The sequence below is a fragment of the Syngnathus scovelli genome, chromosome 1 (assembly GCF_024217435.2).
Source record: "Syngnathus scovelli strain Florida chromosome 1, RoL_Ssco_1.2, whole genome shotgun sequence".
In the NCBI taxonomy this organism is placed as follows: domain Eukaryota; kingdom Metazoa; phylum Chordata; class Actinopteri; order Syngnathiformes; family Syngnathidae; genus Syngnathus; species Syngnathus scovelli.
Genome location: NC_090847.1, coordinates 4,127,212 through 4,144,860, shown reverse-complemented (window position 1 = coordinate 4,144,860; position 17,649 = coordinate 4,127,212). Strand labels below are relative to the sequence as shown.

General features: G+C 45.9%; 1 protein-coding gene across 10 annotated transcripts in view; it reads right to left on the bottom strand.

Annotated features, from left to right (window-relative positions):
* Positions 1 to 1,774: 1,774 nt before the first annotated feature.
* spdl1 (spindle apparatus coiled-coil protein 1) overlaps positions 1,775 to 17,649 on the bottom strand; it is a 232,230-nt gene continuing 216,355 nt past the window's right edge. For 2 of the 10 annotated variants that reach the window (XM_049740261.2, XM_049740280.2), the window contains one exon: positions 1,778 to 2,283. In XM_049740261.2, coding sequence (XP_049596218.1) covers positions 1,983 to 2,283 — 301 coding nt within the window. In that variant the 3' untranslated portion in view covers positions 1,778 to 1,982. Of the gene's footprint in view, positions 2,284 to 6,391; positions 7,543 to 17,649 lie in introns of those variants that run through there. The other 8 variants (XM_049740284.2, XM_049740274.2, XM_049740227.2 and 5 more) reach the window with 8 other exon arrangements.

Here is a 17,649-nt window from a genome sequence, read left to right as displayed (position 1 = left end):
AGGGAAATGGACAAAGCCTTCAGAGCGGGGGATGAGGCTGGCTTGAGAACAGTGAGGGCCGACCTGTCCCGGGGCATCAAGGAAGCGAAATGGGCATTCTCTTGCCCACTTCAAGGACGGCAGGGATGCACGGAGCCTATGGCAGGGCATTCAGACCATCACGGACTACAGGCCCACGCCGCAGAGCTGTGAGGGCGACATCCGTCTGCTCAACGATCTGAACTGCTTCTTTGCTCGCTTCGACGCTCAGAACAGCACTTGCCCGCTGAAGGCCCCTCCCCCTCCACACGAGCAGCCCCTGTGCCTCTCAGTCAGCTTTAAGTCAAAGTCAGCTTTATTGTCAATTTCTCCACATGCCAAAGACACACAAAGAAACCGAAATTTCGTTCCCCCCTATCGGGTGAGATGGGAGGTGTAAATGTCTTTCAGGGAGGGGAGCGAAGCACCAATAATCTTACCAGCCGTATTCACTATGCGCTGCAGGGCCTTCAAGTTCTGTTCAGTGCAGTTACCACCCCACACAGCGATGCAACTGGTGAGGACGCTCTCAATGGTCCCACGGTAGAATGTAGACAGGACTGCCTGAGGAGCACACGCACGCCTGAGCTTCCGCAGGAAGTACAGGCGGCGCTGTGCTTCCTTTGCCAGTGACGAGGTGTTTGCGGACCAGGAGAGGTCCTCACTGATGTGCACCCCCAGGAACTTGGTGCAGCTCACCCTCTCCACCACAGCACCGTCAATGATCAGCGGCAGGTGTGTTGTGTGACCCTTCCGGAAGTCAACAATGATTTCCTTGGTCTTCTTGACGTTCAGCAGGAGGTTGTTGTCCCTGCACCACGTGGTCAGAAGGTCAACTTCCGACCTGTACCGAGTCTCATCGCCATTCGTGATGAGACCCACCAGAGTCGTGTCGTCAGCAAACTTCACTATGCGGTTGTCGCTGTAGGTCGCAGTGCAGTCATGCGTCAGCAGGGTGAAGAGCAATGGACTGAGCACGCAGCCCTGGGGGGCCCCCGTGCTCAGCGTGATGCTGGCGGAGATTTTGTCGCCAACACGCACCACCTGAGGCCTCTGACAGAGGAAGTCCAGTATCCAGTTGCAGAGGGAGGTACTGAGGCCCAGCTCGTCGAGTTTGCGGATGAGTCGCTGCGGCACAATGGTGTTGAAGGCAGAGCTGAAGTCCACAAACAGCAACCTCACATATGAGTCCTTTCTCTCCAGGTGGGTGAGGGCCGAGTGGAGGGCAGAGCAGATGGCATCCTCAGAGGACCGCTTGGCACGGTACGCAAACTGGAAAGGGTCAATGGTGGGGGGGAGAACGGACTTGATGTGCTCCATGACCAGCCGCTCAAAGCACTTCATGATGATGGGCGTCAGTGCCACAGGGCGGTAGTCATTGAAGCAGGACGGTGCAGGTTTCTTCGGCACAGGAACGATGGTGGCAGCCTTGAAACACGAGGGGACGATGGCCTGCTGCAGGGAAACGTTAAAGATGTCCGTGAAGACACCCGACAGCTCCCCAGCGCAGTCCTTCAGCGCTCGACCCGGGATGTTGTCAGGGCCCGCCGCCTTACGGGTGTCAATAGCGGCAAACGCCCTCCTCACACCGTCGGCAGAGAGGCGCAGGGGCTGCTCGTGTGGGGGGGGAGTGGACTTCAGCGGGCAAGTGCTGTTCTGGGCGTCGAAGCGAGCAAAGAAGCGGTTCAGATCGTTCAGCAGACGGACGTCGCCCTTGCAGCTCCTCGGCGCGGGCTTTGTGTGAGGGCGACATCCGTCAGAGAGAGGAAGAATGCTCCAGGCTTTGATGTCTATTGATATGCAAATGAGTTAGGGGTCATAAAATGTTATGACCTTTTTATGACTTGTTATGGTATCATAAATCACCCCCTTTTGAATTGGGGCGGGGTTGGGGGCATCAAGATGGCGCCAGTCATGACGGCGCCATCTTTGACTGTCGCCATTTTGGTTTGCTGGCGCCATTTTTAAGATGTGGATATGTATGGGCATAGATTTTTATGAATCAAGACAGGTGCAGCATCTGAGCTAGCTTTGCTACCAGCCCGTACGTATGGCTTGAAGGGCCCGTTTTGTTGAGAAGGTGAAGAGGAGGGGGTGTTTGTATCAATTATCTGGAAGAGAGTCGCATGCAATTTGACAAACAATAGTTTAGCCAAAGTTATCTGAAAGAGAGACGCATGTAATTTGCCAAACAATAGTTTAGAGGATCTAGGGGGTTTTGTTGAGAAAATCATTGAAGTGTCGTCAGCATGGTGCCAAAGGTATCTGAAAGAGAAAAAAATCAAGGTGTTGGCGCATGACAAACAATAGTGGAGTCGGCATTATTGGTGCCAAAGATATCTGATGAGGTAGAGCCTTTGATACGTCATCAGCATGCGGCCAAAGTTATCTGATTTCACGCGACACGTGATCCCATAGGCGTGGTCTTATCCCCGCAGAATTTGAAGTTGGTCTAGTGCGAATAACCAGCGCTCATTTTTGAGAAGACAAGCCCTCGCTCTGAGCAACGGGGTCGAAGCGCGTCAAAAGCTGTTTCGAGAATAGTTAAAGGTAAGTCATTTTACTACTTTTCTCGCAATAATAATGATAAATAATAATAATAATAATAATAATAATACACTGCGGTTATTTTATAAAACAATATGTAATGTTTATATAATATTTGCAGACATCGCTTTTGCCGATGTCCACGCATCTTTTGACGACGACTTTAGTGACGTTTACCTAACACAATCAGACTACGGTGAGTCAATAGTGCATCTAAGATAGTTCATATAAATGTTAGTAGTTGATGATTTTATTTTATTTATGTAACAGATCTCGTGGCCGCGGCTACTAGGAAAAACAATCAGCCGACACAAGCTGCCTTCGAACGCCATATTGAAGCAGTGAATGAGACAGCTAGACCAAACGCCTCAGTCACGTGCGACCGTTGAAACCAATCCAATTACATCCCACGCCGACCGACAGGAAACATCGACAGACACAGAGTTAGCTGAAGCTCTATCTACATACGAGGGTTTGAAACATCATCAAGAGTCGACAAACAAAGTTGGAGGTATTCCTTATATTTTTTCTCTCTTTGTATGCTGTTGTCCGACTTGCTATTTTCGGTATTATAAAGGATTAACTTGCAGGTGAGCGTCATGACACGGAGGCACGGAGAGAGAGGAGCGCCACTCAACCAGCAGGGGGCCTGTAAAGTGCCGTGGTAACTGTATCTACAAAAGACGGTTACAAGAATGTTTTAAGATTATTCGTATCCTTACAGATTTAGCCGAATCAAAATAGGTTTGTGTTGTTTCTGTTGTGTTTTGTAAAAGAAAATATAATGGATCATTCAAACCTTACGTCAACAGAGTCAGATTTCTTAGCAAACATTGATGAAATAGATTTGCTACCATTTAGCGAAACAAGCCAAAGAAGTGACACACCAGAGCTAGATTTATCAAACGTTAACAATACGTCTACGAGTCAAATAACAGATTTGCTGAACAATGTGAGCACGGCTTTGTTAGAGGGGGAAAGACCAGACAGTCATGCTATTCTTACCCATTTACAAGCTGTCATAGATGAATTGAACAATCAAAGTCTGAATGAGGTTGGACAGAGTCCTACACAAATCCCGGCACAATTGCTAAACATGATAGCAGAATTAAACAACCAAGCTAATGACAGCAACGGGCGTATCAGTCCTGAAATTCCTGTCCAGTTGCTAAACATTATCCAAAATCTAAATATGCAGCCTCTGGTTGACCCGTTGACCGCTAACACTGTCGATTCATCGCCGGTTGCTATTGACGTCGTTCCACCGACATTTCAGCCTAACAACTGCTCTGTTATAATTGATCACGAAATAGATGTTATTGATGACAACACACCAGCATTTCAACACATCCCCCAGCAATCTAACAGCGGTTCTGTATTAGCTGATCAGCGCGGCGGTTCTGTTGTAGTCAATAGACCACATTTCAATAATGTAGACGTAAGGCGACAGTTAAATATACCATCGCAACAGAACATTAATGATTTTGCAACCTTCTACCTCCAGATTGAAGATAAAATAGATGATGTCGTGCTAGAGGTGGTTAGCCGAGCACAACCAGGTTATGTAATTCAGATCGAGTTAGCGGGTGGTAACGATAGAGCTCACATCTACCAGCAAACTACTGATATAAACTCTATCAGAGATAGTGTATCAGACATGCTTGAGCGTTTAGCCCAATCAAATACAGAGCTTCTGGCTGATGAGGGCTTAGAGCTCATTGCACAAATAGTCACTCCATTGCGCGGTGGAATGCGTCGCAGGTTGTTGAACACTACCAACAGAGAGATTTTGAGGTTGAAAAAAACGACATTTACACATACCTTGTAATAAAGACAACAGTTTGTGTTTCGCTCTCACTAACCTATCTGCTAAATGACTCACAACAAAACAGGCCACAAGACAGGCACGGCTTGTCATGTAACATGGGGGGAAGAGATGGTGCAAATGGTAAAATATGGATTGTTCACACGAATAAATTGGCAGAGCTGAAATTCCAAATTTGTCCAAAAGATGGCGCCAGACCAAAACATGAGACCAAAAAAGGGGCCAAAATAAGCTAAGCAAGTTAAAATAGAAATAAAACAGGAACACGGTGTCGGATTGTGAGTCACGCATGGACGCACAAATGTGATTTTTACTTTTTGATTTCTTTGCTTGGCTAAAAATGTATTCTGTAACAGCTTAAAGCAATATTGTTAGTCAATTCGATCAAGGGACCCGTCACTATGAGAATAGTGGCGTGACACAAATTGTTTAAAGAAATAGATAAAAGGTTTGGATTTTTATTTCAGAGTTAATTGAAGCGTAACTTTAAAAGGTTATTCTCATGAAACAGGAAGTGAAGAAAAGAGGAAGTGAAAGGTTTTACCAGGGGTTAGCTGTATATTTGGTGGAAAGTAATGCGTGGGCGGAAACAGCTGCTGAAGGCAAGAGGTGTCCGAGCGTGGGAAAACTGGGCAATCATACCCTATAGGAGGCGTGGGAAAACTTACCAATATTATTCTATAGGGGCGTGGGAAAACTGGGCAATCTTACCCTATAGGGAGGGTATAGAAGAAAGAAAGGGGGGGGGAGACAGAGAAGTCTATAAAAAGTCCTGCAGGGGCAGCTACGGGGCTTTTTCCCCCAAAGAGCGCTCATACGTGAAGAAGCCCAAGGGAGTTTCAAGATTTTTTCCAAAGTCCCGGGATCTTTGTGTGAGACGCAGGATCGCTGGTCTGAAATTAACTTGGATTTACTCCAAAGAATTGGACTGGACAACTTTGCATAAGAAACTAGGTGAGGGGAACAACTTTTCTGTATTTTAGCGAGGGGGGGGAATAGTCATCGGGTCACCGGTCCTCTTGAGGCCAGCCTGTTTCTCTAATTTGGATTTTAGAAGTAAGATCGAATTGATCACTCGACTTTGCTTCCACCAAAAATAGCACGCAGCTGGTATCTAGTTTTTCCCTCTTTCATGAACTGTGCTTTGCAATCGAATTGTTCTGGGATTGAATGATTTTATTAACACGGGTATCAGTGGGTGAAATTGTTCACTTTCTGGAGTGATTGAGATTTGTAATTCTATTTCATGTTTCTTCAATAAATGTGTTGTGTATATTCATCTACTTCGTTGTGCGCTGATTTGTACTGAATGTGCAATCGATGGTTTGGGGTTGATTTGACAATTTGATTAATGTGCGGGGGGTTATTATGGTATAACCTAGAACAGTAATAAATAAAAGTAACATCAGACAATTTTAGAGAATTGAATAACTTTCGTAGTTATTTGAGACACGAGTGAATTTCAATCCGTTTGAAAGTTTGCTTCGTCTGAATAAATTAACGGAAGTGTTTAAATCGGATTATTGGTTTGGTGTAGAACTGAAAGTAATTTAATTATTTGAAGGGCGCAGGCCCGTTTCCCCTTTTGACGGGCCGCGTAAAAAGTAACTCCGAACATGTTAGGGAATTAAATAATAGATATTTAAGGGAAGAGTGAATTTCGTTAAATGTAAATTCGTTTGAAAATTTACTTCCTCTAAATAAAATAATGACGATGGTTAAATTAGATTATTTGAGTTGGTGAATGATAAAAGTATTTCGATTGTCCGTCGGGCGCGGCCCAGTTCCTAATTTTGTCGGGCCGCGTCAAAAGTTAAACAGGACACGATTGAAAAATAGACTTGCCTTCCAAATTAATTACTGGGCAAATCTAAATAGAGTAAGACATTTTTATTCGTTTTAAGAAAGTTGTTATTCTTTTTAAAGCAATCAAGTGGGGTGAAGCACTCCGACAGGGCTAGATCTACATATAAGAAGTTAGAATTAATTCAAGATTCAAGATTCAAGATTCAAGAGTTTTTTATTCGCCATGTTTGAGCGTGCCAAACAAGGAATTTGACTTCGGTAAATCACAGCCTCTGTTCAACATTTAGGTGACTAACAACAACACTCAGGACATGTGAAGAACGAAAGATATTCTCAAACACCCCCTGATCTTAAACTCCCAAGAAGGCAAGGAAAAACTCAAAACTCCAGCTAGGGGAAATGAGAAACCTTGAGAAGAGACCACAGATGGGAGGGTCCCTCTTCTAGGATGACCAGGCTGCAATGGATGCAGAGAGGACACATAGTACAAACAGTGTAGACAAAAAAGGTGTGGTAAGCGGGATGTTATTGCACAGTAATGACTCTGAGACTCTAAGAGTGGTGTGAGTTCATCAGAGCGACAGCCTGGGGGAAGAAGCTGTCTCTGTGTCTGCTGGTTTTAGTGTACAGAGCTCTATAACGGCGTCCGGAGGGGAGTAGTTCAAACAGGCTGCAACCTGGGTGCGAAGGGTCTGTTGAGATGTTACTTGCACGTTTCCTGGTCCTGGACAGGTACAAGTCTTGGATAGATGGGAGGTTGATTCCAATTATCTTTTCTGCAGTCCTTATTGTCCGTTGCAGTCTGTGCTTGTCTTGTTTGGAGGCCGATCCAAACCAGACAGTGATGGAGGTGCAGAGGACAGACTGGATGATGGCAGTGTAGAAGGTCTTCAGCAGCTCCCGTGGCAGGTTGAACTTCTTGAGCTGTCTCAGGAAGTACAGCCTCTGCTGGGCCTTCTTCCGGACAGAGTCTATGTGGCCGGTCCATTTCAGGTCCCGAGAGATTGTGGTTCCCAGGAACTTGAAGGTGTCTGTGGAGAGAATAGTATTACTGCGGATAGTGAGGGGTGAAAGTGGTGAAGGGCCTCGCCTGAAGTCCACTGTCATCTCCACGGTCTTGAGCGGGTTCAGGTCCATGTGGTTTTGGCTGCACCAGTGGACCAGCCGCTCCACCTCCTGTCTGTACGCAGTCTCATCACCGTTCTGGATCAGTCCGATGAGAGTGGTGTCGTCTGCATACTTCAGGAGCTTCACGGAAGAGTCACTTGCGGAGAAATCGTTGGTGTAGAGGGAGAAGAGCAGTGGGGAGAGGACGCATCCCTGAGGGGCTCCAGTGTTGGTGGTCACTTTAATAACGTAAAGTGCATTAATTTCTCCTTAATTGCTATTATTGTCACACTTTTATTAATTCGATTCTCTTTCGAATAAACAAGTTGGTCGGCTCGCTGCTTGAGCGACCAAGTAGAACGGACCCATATCAACATTTACTTCGGCAAAACTAGTGCTAGGGTGCGCTATACAAACGAATCCCTGAGGTCTTAACAAAGACATCTAAAAATATCCGTAACATAATAAGAACTTCAAACAGTAGCGGGGAGCCATCGATATGATGCGGTCACTTCGAAGTCTTGCCTTGAGTTGAGTTACTCGGCTCGAGCTTCGGGTGACTTGAGAGGGATTGGCGTCGTACTGAAATTAGATTGATTCCGGTGGAGTTAATTTAACTCGGGTGGTTAGATTACGGACGAATCTCCGAACCCGGCTAAGACAAACCCGTTACCGGGAAGCCGGGGGCACCTTATTGGAAGAGGTGCGTTTGACAGGCTCTTACACGAGAGTGTAGGATTGGATTGTCAAACACCTGTGAGTCTGGGCGATGTTCATACATTTGAGAAAGTCCTCAAACGGAAAATAACTAATGTATCGAAAAGAGGACTGCCGCCCTATGACTTTTTTCGACACGCATTACCCCAAAACAGATAACGACACTTTATTTGTCTTACACCTCGAGGGTCATTATTACGGTGTGAAAGCGATAGAGGCATTCGTTGGTCAGGCATTCTTTTGCAGGCATTTTGTTACAAAGGGCACGAGAATTGGCAACAGCACCAGTGTGAAGGACACTGTAGCGTTTGTCTCGATCCGTGTTGTAAACAACGACGGATTAAACCTGTCATCTGCCCCGACTGTAACATAACTTGTCGTAATGAGGAATGCTTTTCCAAACATAAAAAGTTTTGATCAATGAATCGTGTGAGCAACTGCACTTCATACAAAAAATGCTTGCAATGTGGTCTTCGGTATTATGTGAAAGCTGATGGTACCGGTGCTAAACATCGTTGCCCCGTTAAAAAGTGCACAGTGTGTGATGAGATCTTAAATCAAGATGATGCCTTGCTGAACCCCCACATGTGCTACATTCAGCCCATCAAGCCTCAACCCCCGTGCAAAAATGTAGTCTACTACGATTTCGAAACCTATGCAGATACAGATGGTTTACACAAACCTTTTCTCATCTGTTGCAAATCAAATAGACTGACGAAACAATGGTTTGGCACAGATTGTGTTGACGAATTTCTCAGATTTTTTCGAAGGCCACGGTTTAAACAAACTACGTTTGTTGCACATAATGCGAGAGGTTTTGATTCATACATACTGATAAGGAGAATGCTTGAATTAGGTCTCAAACTTGACATTCTGATGCAGGGGAGTAAAGTTCTATCATTTGTCGATTTAGACACAAAATCTCGATTCATAGACTCTCATTCTTGACGATGCCTCGTCAAGTGTGTCAAGTGACACAGGTGTTCCTACACCGCTCAAACCGAGGCAGGCTCTTTTTGGGGGCCGAACAAACGCATTCGTTTTAAGATACACGGCTGAGCCTAACGAGCGCGTGTTATATGTTGATGTGATGTCATTATACCCTTTCATCAACAGTACAGGCACCTACCCTATCGGTCATCCAACGATTATCCACGGTGATTTTAAAGACCCTAGGTCGTATTTCGGTTTCATCACCGTCACAGTCAACCCACCCCGTGGTTTGTATTTTTCTGTTCTACCCTTCAAAACAGCTAGAGGTAAACTCGTCTTCACACTGTGCCGTACATGCGCCGAGTGTAACAACCAGTAGACGGCGTGTACGCATAGTGATGAGCAAAGATCATTAACAGGTGTTTGGACAACCCCTGAATTTGTTAAGGCACTTGATCTCGGGTACACGGTTGCAGATATTACCGATATTATTATATATTACCTTCTTGTGGCATTACACAAGAACGAGCGACACAATTTTCCGCGATTATATGCAAACATTTCTAAAAGGTAAACAGGAATCTTCAGGTTATCCGGCTCACGTGGTCAACCAGGCGGATAGAGAAAGATACATAGAAGGGTATGCCATTCATCAGGGTATCCAACTAGACCCTTCCAAAATTGCTGTAAACCCTGGCAAAAGGCAAGTGTCAAAACTCTGTCTTAACAATCTATGGGGAAAACTTGCGCAACGTGAGAATATGACAAACACAAAAATTGTGACAAAATCTGAGGATTTTTTTGAACTTCTGTTTTCAGGTCTGTACAATGTGAAATTCTTCCAATTTATCAGTGAGAAGCTTTCAATTGTGCAGTATTGTTTCAACATAAACAATGAGATCCCCGCCTCAAAAACATCAAACGTGGCTGCAGCGTGTTTCACAACAGCCTATGCACGCCTAAAAATGTACAGCTATTTAGAAATTTTACAGAGGCGTGTCCTTTACACCGATACAGACAGCCTCGTGTGCACGGTGAAACCGGGCGAAAGTGTTCTCCCTCTAGGGGATTATCTGGGTGATTTGACAGATGAGCTTTCAAATTACTTAATTAATTAATTAATTCTTAATTATTCGAATTTCGAATTTTAGAATTTGTCTCAGCGAGGCCAAAAACATACGCTTACAAAACACGAGGATCATCTCAGACGGTCATGAAAGTGAAGGGGATCACACAGACTCACGAAAGCTGTCACAGCATCAATCTCGATAGCATGCTCAGTTTGGTTCAAGGGTACATCGATACAGCAGGTGCAACCTCAGATGTGCTATACGCTCCTCAACATAATATCGTTCGCGATAAGAGAGGGTTTCATCTCAGAAACATGTCATTTTCCAAGCGGCTTCGTGTGGTGTACAATAAAAGAAGGCTGCTAGAGCGAGGCACCACTGAACCATTTGGCTACTGATATTTCTATCTATCTATCCATACGTGTGTCTGTGTGTGGAAATGGCTTTTAACCAGATTGAATTTGACCCTAGATTAGAACTTCCTTTTTCATCTCTAGTAGCAGGGCCTTCAGGTTGTGGCAAGACTTTCTTTGTAAAAAATGTATTGGAAAATCCTGAACATGTTATGAGAAAAAAAACTGATAATATTGTCTGGGTTTATACTTCATATCAACCAATGTACGATGAGCTCAAAAACCTGAATAAAGACATTGTTTTTATCAAGGGGCTGCCTGAATCTTTTGATGACGAGAAGCTGTTCCTGCCACAGCAGCAGCATTTACTGATTTTGGATGACATCATCTTCCAAGCTTCGGATAACCCGGAAGTGGTCCGAATATTCACCCAATATAGACATCATACAAATTTAAGCGTTATAATGCTAACGCAGAATGTATTCCATCAGGGTAAATTCAGCCGTACTATTAGTTTAAACAGTAATTATTTGATTTTGTTCAAAACCCCCCGCGATAAACTGCAGGTGAGTGTCCTGGCAAATCAAATTTCTCCCAGCAACCGGAAGTTTTTCCTGAAATGCTTTGAAGATGCTACAAGAGAGCCGCATGGGTATTTACTGGTAGATTCTACACCTTCATGCCCAGAACAATAAAGACGACGTACAGGTGTACTACATAACCAGTGGCCTGTCGTTTATATACCCAAACAATAAAACAATGACGAAGCTTTTAAAAACAAACGCACCATTACTCAAATCTCTGTTTACATCCAAATCGGCCGAACGTAAGCATTTGCTACTCAGAGGTCCCAGTAGTTTAGTGAAAGCATTATATGAGATTGCTCGAAATCTTCTTAAAGGACATGTACCCTTAAAATCAAAACTTTACAAGAGACTTAAAAAGCAAAAGAAAAATATCCGCTTTTTGGCTGATAAGAAAAATACTTTGAAGAAGAGCTGTGTTAGTTCAGAAAAGTGGTTTTATATTGCCGTTACTGGCCGCTTTCGCACCTGTTCTCGGAAGTGTCATTAGTGGCTTTATGAACAAATCATAAAATGAGTTTGAAAACGGCTCAGAAAATGTTCCTGATTTCACCTTATCAGCTCGAGAGGCTGAATCGACCCGCTCCGACCATCCGTGATACAGCAGAGTATTCTTTGGATGAAGAGATGAAACAGGTTTTGGATAATAAAAATTTAAATCAATATGAAAAGATCAAAATTTATCAAACCTTAATGCAGCGTTACATGGGGTTGGTCAAACAAAAAGACTCAGAGCAAATTCCTATTACGATTCGCAACGAAGTCAATGAGGGGGGTGAAAGAAAGACAGGCAGATGAGGCCACAATTGAGGTGACAGGTGCACAGTCTGGGCATATTTTGGACGCCATAGGTCCACGTTTCCGCCGCAACGCCAAGTATGTGCTGAAAAGACTGTCGGCAGAAGATGTAAGCTGGACGCCGTTAAGTGAATTTATTTTTAGAGGAAAAACTGTCAAAGGCTCCCATATGAGCGATTTGTTGAGAGATTGGTGTGCGAGTGGGAAAAAAAATCAACGAGCAACCGGTAGGATGGAGTGAATTTCTTCGGACGCTAGCCCGATTAAACTTAACGGAAACAAGCATCTCCAACCCCTTGGCTCGCGCAGATTTTAAACGTTTAAAATACGCTAGGGGTGAAGATGAGGATGTTTCTTATGTAGAAGATGTAAGCGTGTTGAATAAAAGAAAAAGAAAAAGGATGTCGCCTATAGTAAAATGGGTTAGTTATTAGATGATACTCTATTGTTGTTAATGAAAAAAAAAAACGCATGACTCTGTAACTCTCTTTAACAATGTTTATTGAATAAAAGAGATTTTTATAAAACATTAACACGGTTTCAGACAATGACATTTTTTAAATTTATGCAATGAACATAATGTTTGCCCGCCGCACATCCGGTCTGGCCTTCGACATTTTTTAACAAACTCACTAACCATGGCGTCGTTATGGAGAGGATCGGAATTGTAACGAGTCAGCACTTCATGATAGGTGAGCCCCCACCCACGTTTACTTAGACAATACACACAGTGTTGACCGCAGGTGTCTGTCAACTTGTGTTGCAGCTGGCCGTTCTGATATTCGACCCGTTTAGAATGCTTCTTCAAAAATCTGTATACACTTGACGGGTAATATGGACTATCCGGTGGCAGACCAAAAGGATCAAAGAATGTGGCCGAACCATCCGATTCTAAAGTCAAAGCGAGCCAGTGCTCTCCGGGTAGAAGTCTTGGATGGGTGTTGACAATGTAATATTTTGGAGGCGGGTCTCTGACGTCAGCTAACTCATCCGATGCGAAAACACCTCCAAATAAGGTTCTCTGCATCCGAGTCATAATCAAGTCCAATTCACGACTGTTCATAGCGTTAATAATAGTCCATCAATACTTCCCTCTTGGCGTTAATCTCGATAAGAGAATCGTATGCAGCGTATACGATAAGAGTTGCTGTGTGCGGTAGCGGTACACGGAAACGCAGATCGAGGTGTAAAACCCTGTTGTTTATGGGTGTCAAAGCCCCAGAATCATCTGCCTGACTTAAATTGAAATCAAAAAGTGAGTGGCCTTGACTAAAATCCTGTTGGTCGATACAAAGAGGTAGATCTTTCAAAAAACGCCCTGTTGCTGTGTATAAATTATGAAATTCACATGTACATATCCCAGCTTCGAAATTGGGCTGAAAAGCTTTGGCAGGTATCTGTCGACCTTCGTGACTGAGAGCTAAATACTAAATAATAAAAAAAATAAAAAAATAAACGGGTTTAAATCTCTCCGTCCCATGAAACTGTTGAGGTTTACTAGGGCTATTACAATTTGTTTAGGGATATGTCCGAGGAAGAGATTATCCTGATGGCAGATTCTTGAGTTTTGAGGTATGGAGAAAGTCTTCATATTTATCTGGCTTAACGGATACCGTGCGTTACCTTTCTGTAAAGTGGCGGCGTGGCCTATTGCTACGGCCGGTGAGACTGTTACTTTTTTCAGAAATAGGGATGTTCCTAGTATTTTGAGACACGAGTCGCTGTCTGGAGCGCTCATGAGACAGAAATCATCAGAAGCTCTAGTTAACTTTAGACGCAGATCCACATTATTCAATAGATGGCGTTCGGAAAAGAAAATATCTCCATGAAGCGGTCCCGTAAGGTGGAATTCACGTGAACGTGCAATCTGCTGTGCACGACGCAAAAACCCGAGATTAATTTCAGCTCCCTCGACAGCGATGGAGTCCATCCGCCCCCTAGTGTCTTTTGCGAACATTCTTGCTGTGAATTGCGACTCCAAAGAATCGTTTGAAAAGTTTAACAGTAACTCGATGATGGACCTGTAGGCGTGTGGGGCACTAGATTGTGAGATTAGCCGCCCGCCCAACGAAATATCTAATTGACTAAAAATTGTGTTTATAGGGAAATTCACGATGCTAACTTGTTCTTGCGGTGGAATATTTGTCCCATCCCTACGCGTCACCTTTAAACGGAGATGTAGTAGAGTGTCGGATAAATCTAAATATTTTGAGCCGTCCCCAGGTATAAAAAATTCTATGGGATCCTGGTCCACAATTGCGGACAAAGGTTGAAATTCGACATATGAACTATCTTCTATGGAGAGTTGCGTCAAGGGCGGGCTAAACAGGTCAAGACTTGATAGCGTTGCCTTGAGTGATTTAAAATGTAGAAGGGCCATTTTTTTTAAGAGAAAATATCTGCCTTGCGTCTTTGCTTTTTCCTGACAACTGGCCTGAGACCTGTCGAGCGCCTTTTTCTTTTAAAGCTCCTTTTTCTCCGCCCACCAGGATGGAGTCCCCCACGTGACAATACAGCGAGCCCGGAACCTTGCTGATCGGGGCCTTGTTTCTGGTGGATTCTTTGAATGATGCGCCCTGCTACATCCGTTGCTATGTTTTTAGCGGCGGCTTGAAGATGCGGCTTCGCCAAGTTAAACCCGTTTTTGAACATAGGCATCACAAAACGGAATAGTTTTGCAAAAATAGACCCCAGACCACGCCCATATTGGACCGGGCTTCCCGAAAAGCCTTGAAAGGACCCCCCGACTTGTGTTTCATAATAATCGACAAAACAATATAAGTCGGGATGCGTTGCTGATGTCATTATTATTTTTTATTATTTCGATCTAAAATGCAGAATGAGAACGATTTTCCCGTATTCGAAATCTATCGGATTGTTCTGGTCTGTTCGCAGGTAAACCGAAATGGTTTCAATATGGCTTCTGCACACATCTAAATAGTAAACAGGATTATAAGTTGCTGTCTGATGATGTATGACATCAGTGTAGCTGAACATGAAATATGATCCGGCTCGTCTGTCGGCAGGATGTTGTGCGTTTACGCCTTCCGGCTTGAGTGAGAGCCAATGTTCATTGTTCATTCCAACAATGTACGCTAGGGGGCTCTTGAACATAATTCTCAACCCTTCTTCGCCCGAAAACAGGAACCTCTGTTTATGTTGATCAAATTGGACGTCAATCTTTTTGTTACTCGCTTTAGTTAATAGAGTTTAAATGTCCAAAGCTAACGATTCATGATCTCTATAGATCCCTCCTCGCGTTTTGAGCATGGTTCGAACTTCTGAGTCATCTTGGAACACATCCCCTCTACGAACCAGAAGCTTAGGCTGTTTCAGATAGAAATTCCGTTTTTTCTCAGGAATGTTGGGGATTGAGTTGATGTATGAAATCTCACATAAACCAACCTCCCACGAACCTTTTAAATCGATATGTTGCGCCAGTTCGGTTTTAAATTTGGTGAGGCTGTTTTCGCTAAAAAGATGGTGGTGGAGGGGTTTGCGTGCCCCTATGATCCTAGGAGACATGTTGTCGGGGGCTTCATGCCCCTGGTAGGGTCACCCATGGCAAACGGGTCCTAGGTGAGGGGCCAGACAAAGCACGGCTCACAGAAGACCCTTATGATGATTAAAATAAATGGACTTTGTTTTCCCTCGCCCAGACGCGGGTCACCGGGGCCTCCCTCTGGAGCCAGGCCTGGAGGCGGGGCTTGAAGGCGAGCGTCTGGTGGCCGGGCCTTCGCCCATTGGGCCCGGCCAGGCACAGCCTGAGAAGGAAACGTGGGTCCCCCTTCCCATGGGCTCACCACCTGTGGGAGGGGCCAAAGGGGTTGGGTGCAATATGAGCTGGGCGGCGGCCAAAGGCAGGGACCTTGGTGGTCTGATCCCCGGCTCCAGAAGCTGGCTCTTGGGACATGGAATGTCACCTCTCTGGCTGGAAAGGAGCCAGAGCTGGTGTGCGAGGCAGAAAAATTCCGACTAGATATAGTCTGACTAGCCTCCACGCACAGTTTGGGTTCCGGTACAAGCCCTCTCGAGAGGGGCTAGACTCTCTTCCACTCTGGAGTTGCCCATGGTGAGAGGTGTCGAGCAGGTGTGGGTATACTTATGGCCCCCGACTGGGCGCCTGCACATTGGGGTTCACCCCGGTGAACGAGAGGGTAGCCTCCCTCCGCCTTTGGGTGGGGGGATGGGTCCTGACTGTTGTTTGTGTCTATGCACCAAACGGCAGAGTACCCACCCTTCTTGGAGTCCCTGGAGGAAGTGCTGGAGAGCGCTCCTTCGGGGCACTCCATCGTTCTACTGGGTGACTTCAATGCTCACGTGGGCAATGACAGTGTGACCTGGAAGGGCGTGATTGGGAGGAACGCCCCCCCCCGATCTGAACCCGAGCGGTGTTCTATTATTGGACTTCTGTGCTCGACACGGATTTTCAATAATGAACACCATGTTCAAACATAAGGGTATCCATGTGTGCACTTGGCGCCAGGACACCCTAGGCCGCAGTTCGATGATCGACTTTGTAGTCGTGTCATCGGATGGGAGGAGTTTGGTGAGGCCATGGAGAATGACTTCCGGACGGCTTCGAGGAAATTCAGGTCCACCATCTGACGTCTCAGGAGGGGGGAGCGGTGCAACGTCAACACTGTTTACAGTGGGGATGGCGTGCTGCTGACCTCGACTCGGGACGTCGTGAGTCGGTGGGGAGAATACTTCGAAGACCTCCTCAATTCCACCTACACGCCTTCCGTTGAGGAAGCAGGGCCTGGAGACTCTGAGGCGGATTCTCCAATCTCTGGGGTCGAAGTCACTGAGGTAGTTAAAAAACTCCTCGGTGGCAAGGCCCCGGGGGTGGACGAGATCCGCCCGGAGTTCTTAAAGGCTCTGGATGTTGTGGGGCTGTCATGGCTGACGCGCCTCTACAACATTGCGTGGACATCGGGGACAGTGCCTCTGGATTGGCAGACTGGGGTGGTGGTTCCCCTCTTTAAGAAGGGGGACGGGAGGGTGTGTTCCAATTACAGGGGAATCACACTCCTCAGCCTCCCCGGTAGAGTCTATTCAGGGGTGCTGGAGAGGAGGGTCCGTTGGGAGGTAGAACCTCGGATTCAGGAGGAGCAGTGTGGCTTTCGTCCTGGCCGTGGAACAGTGGACCAGCTCTACACCCTCGGCAGGATCCTCGAGGGTTCATGGGAGTTCGCCTAACCAGTCCACATGTGTTTTGTGGACTTGGAGAAGGCGTTTGACCGTGTCCCTCGGGACGTTCTGTGTAGGGTGCTTCGGGAGTACGGGGTGCCGAGCCAACTGATAAGGGCGGTTCGGTCCCTGTATCACCGATGCCAGAGTCTGGTCCGCATTTCCGGCAGTAAGTCGGATTTGTTCCCAGTGAGGGTTGGACTCAGCCAAGGCTGCCCTTTGTCACCGATTCTGTTCCTAATTTTTATGGACAGAATTTCTAGGCGCAGCCGAGGCGTTGAGGGGGTCCGGTTTGGGGACCTCAGCATCGCGTCTCTGCTTTTTGCAGATGACGTGGTGCTGTTGGCTTCTTGACGCCGTGATCTCCAGCTCTCGCTGGAACGGTTCGCAGCCGAGTGTGAAGCGGTCGGGATGAGGGTCAGCACCTCCAAATCCGAGTCCATGGTCCTCGATCGGAAAAGGGTGGAATGCCCTCTCCAGATCGGGGATGAGATCCTGCCCCAAGTGGAGGAGTTCAAGTATCTTGGAGTCTTGTTCACGAGTGAGGGGAGGATGGAGCGCGAGATCGACAGGCGAATCGGTGCAGCGTCGACAGTAATGCGACCCTGTACCGGTCTGTTGTGGTGAAGAGAGAGCTGAGCCAAAAGGCAAAGCTCTCAATTTACCAGTCGATTTACGCTCCTACCCTCACCTATGGT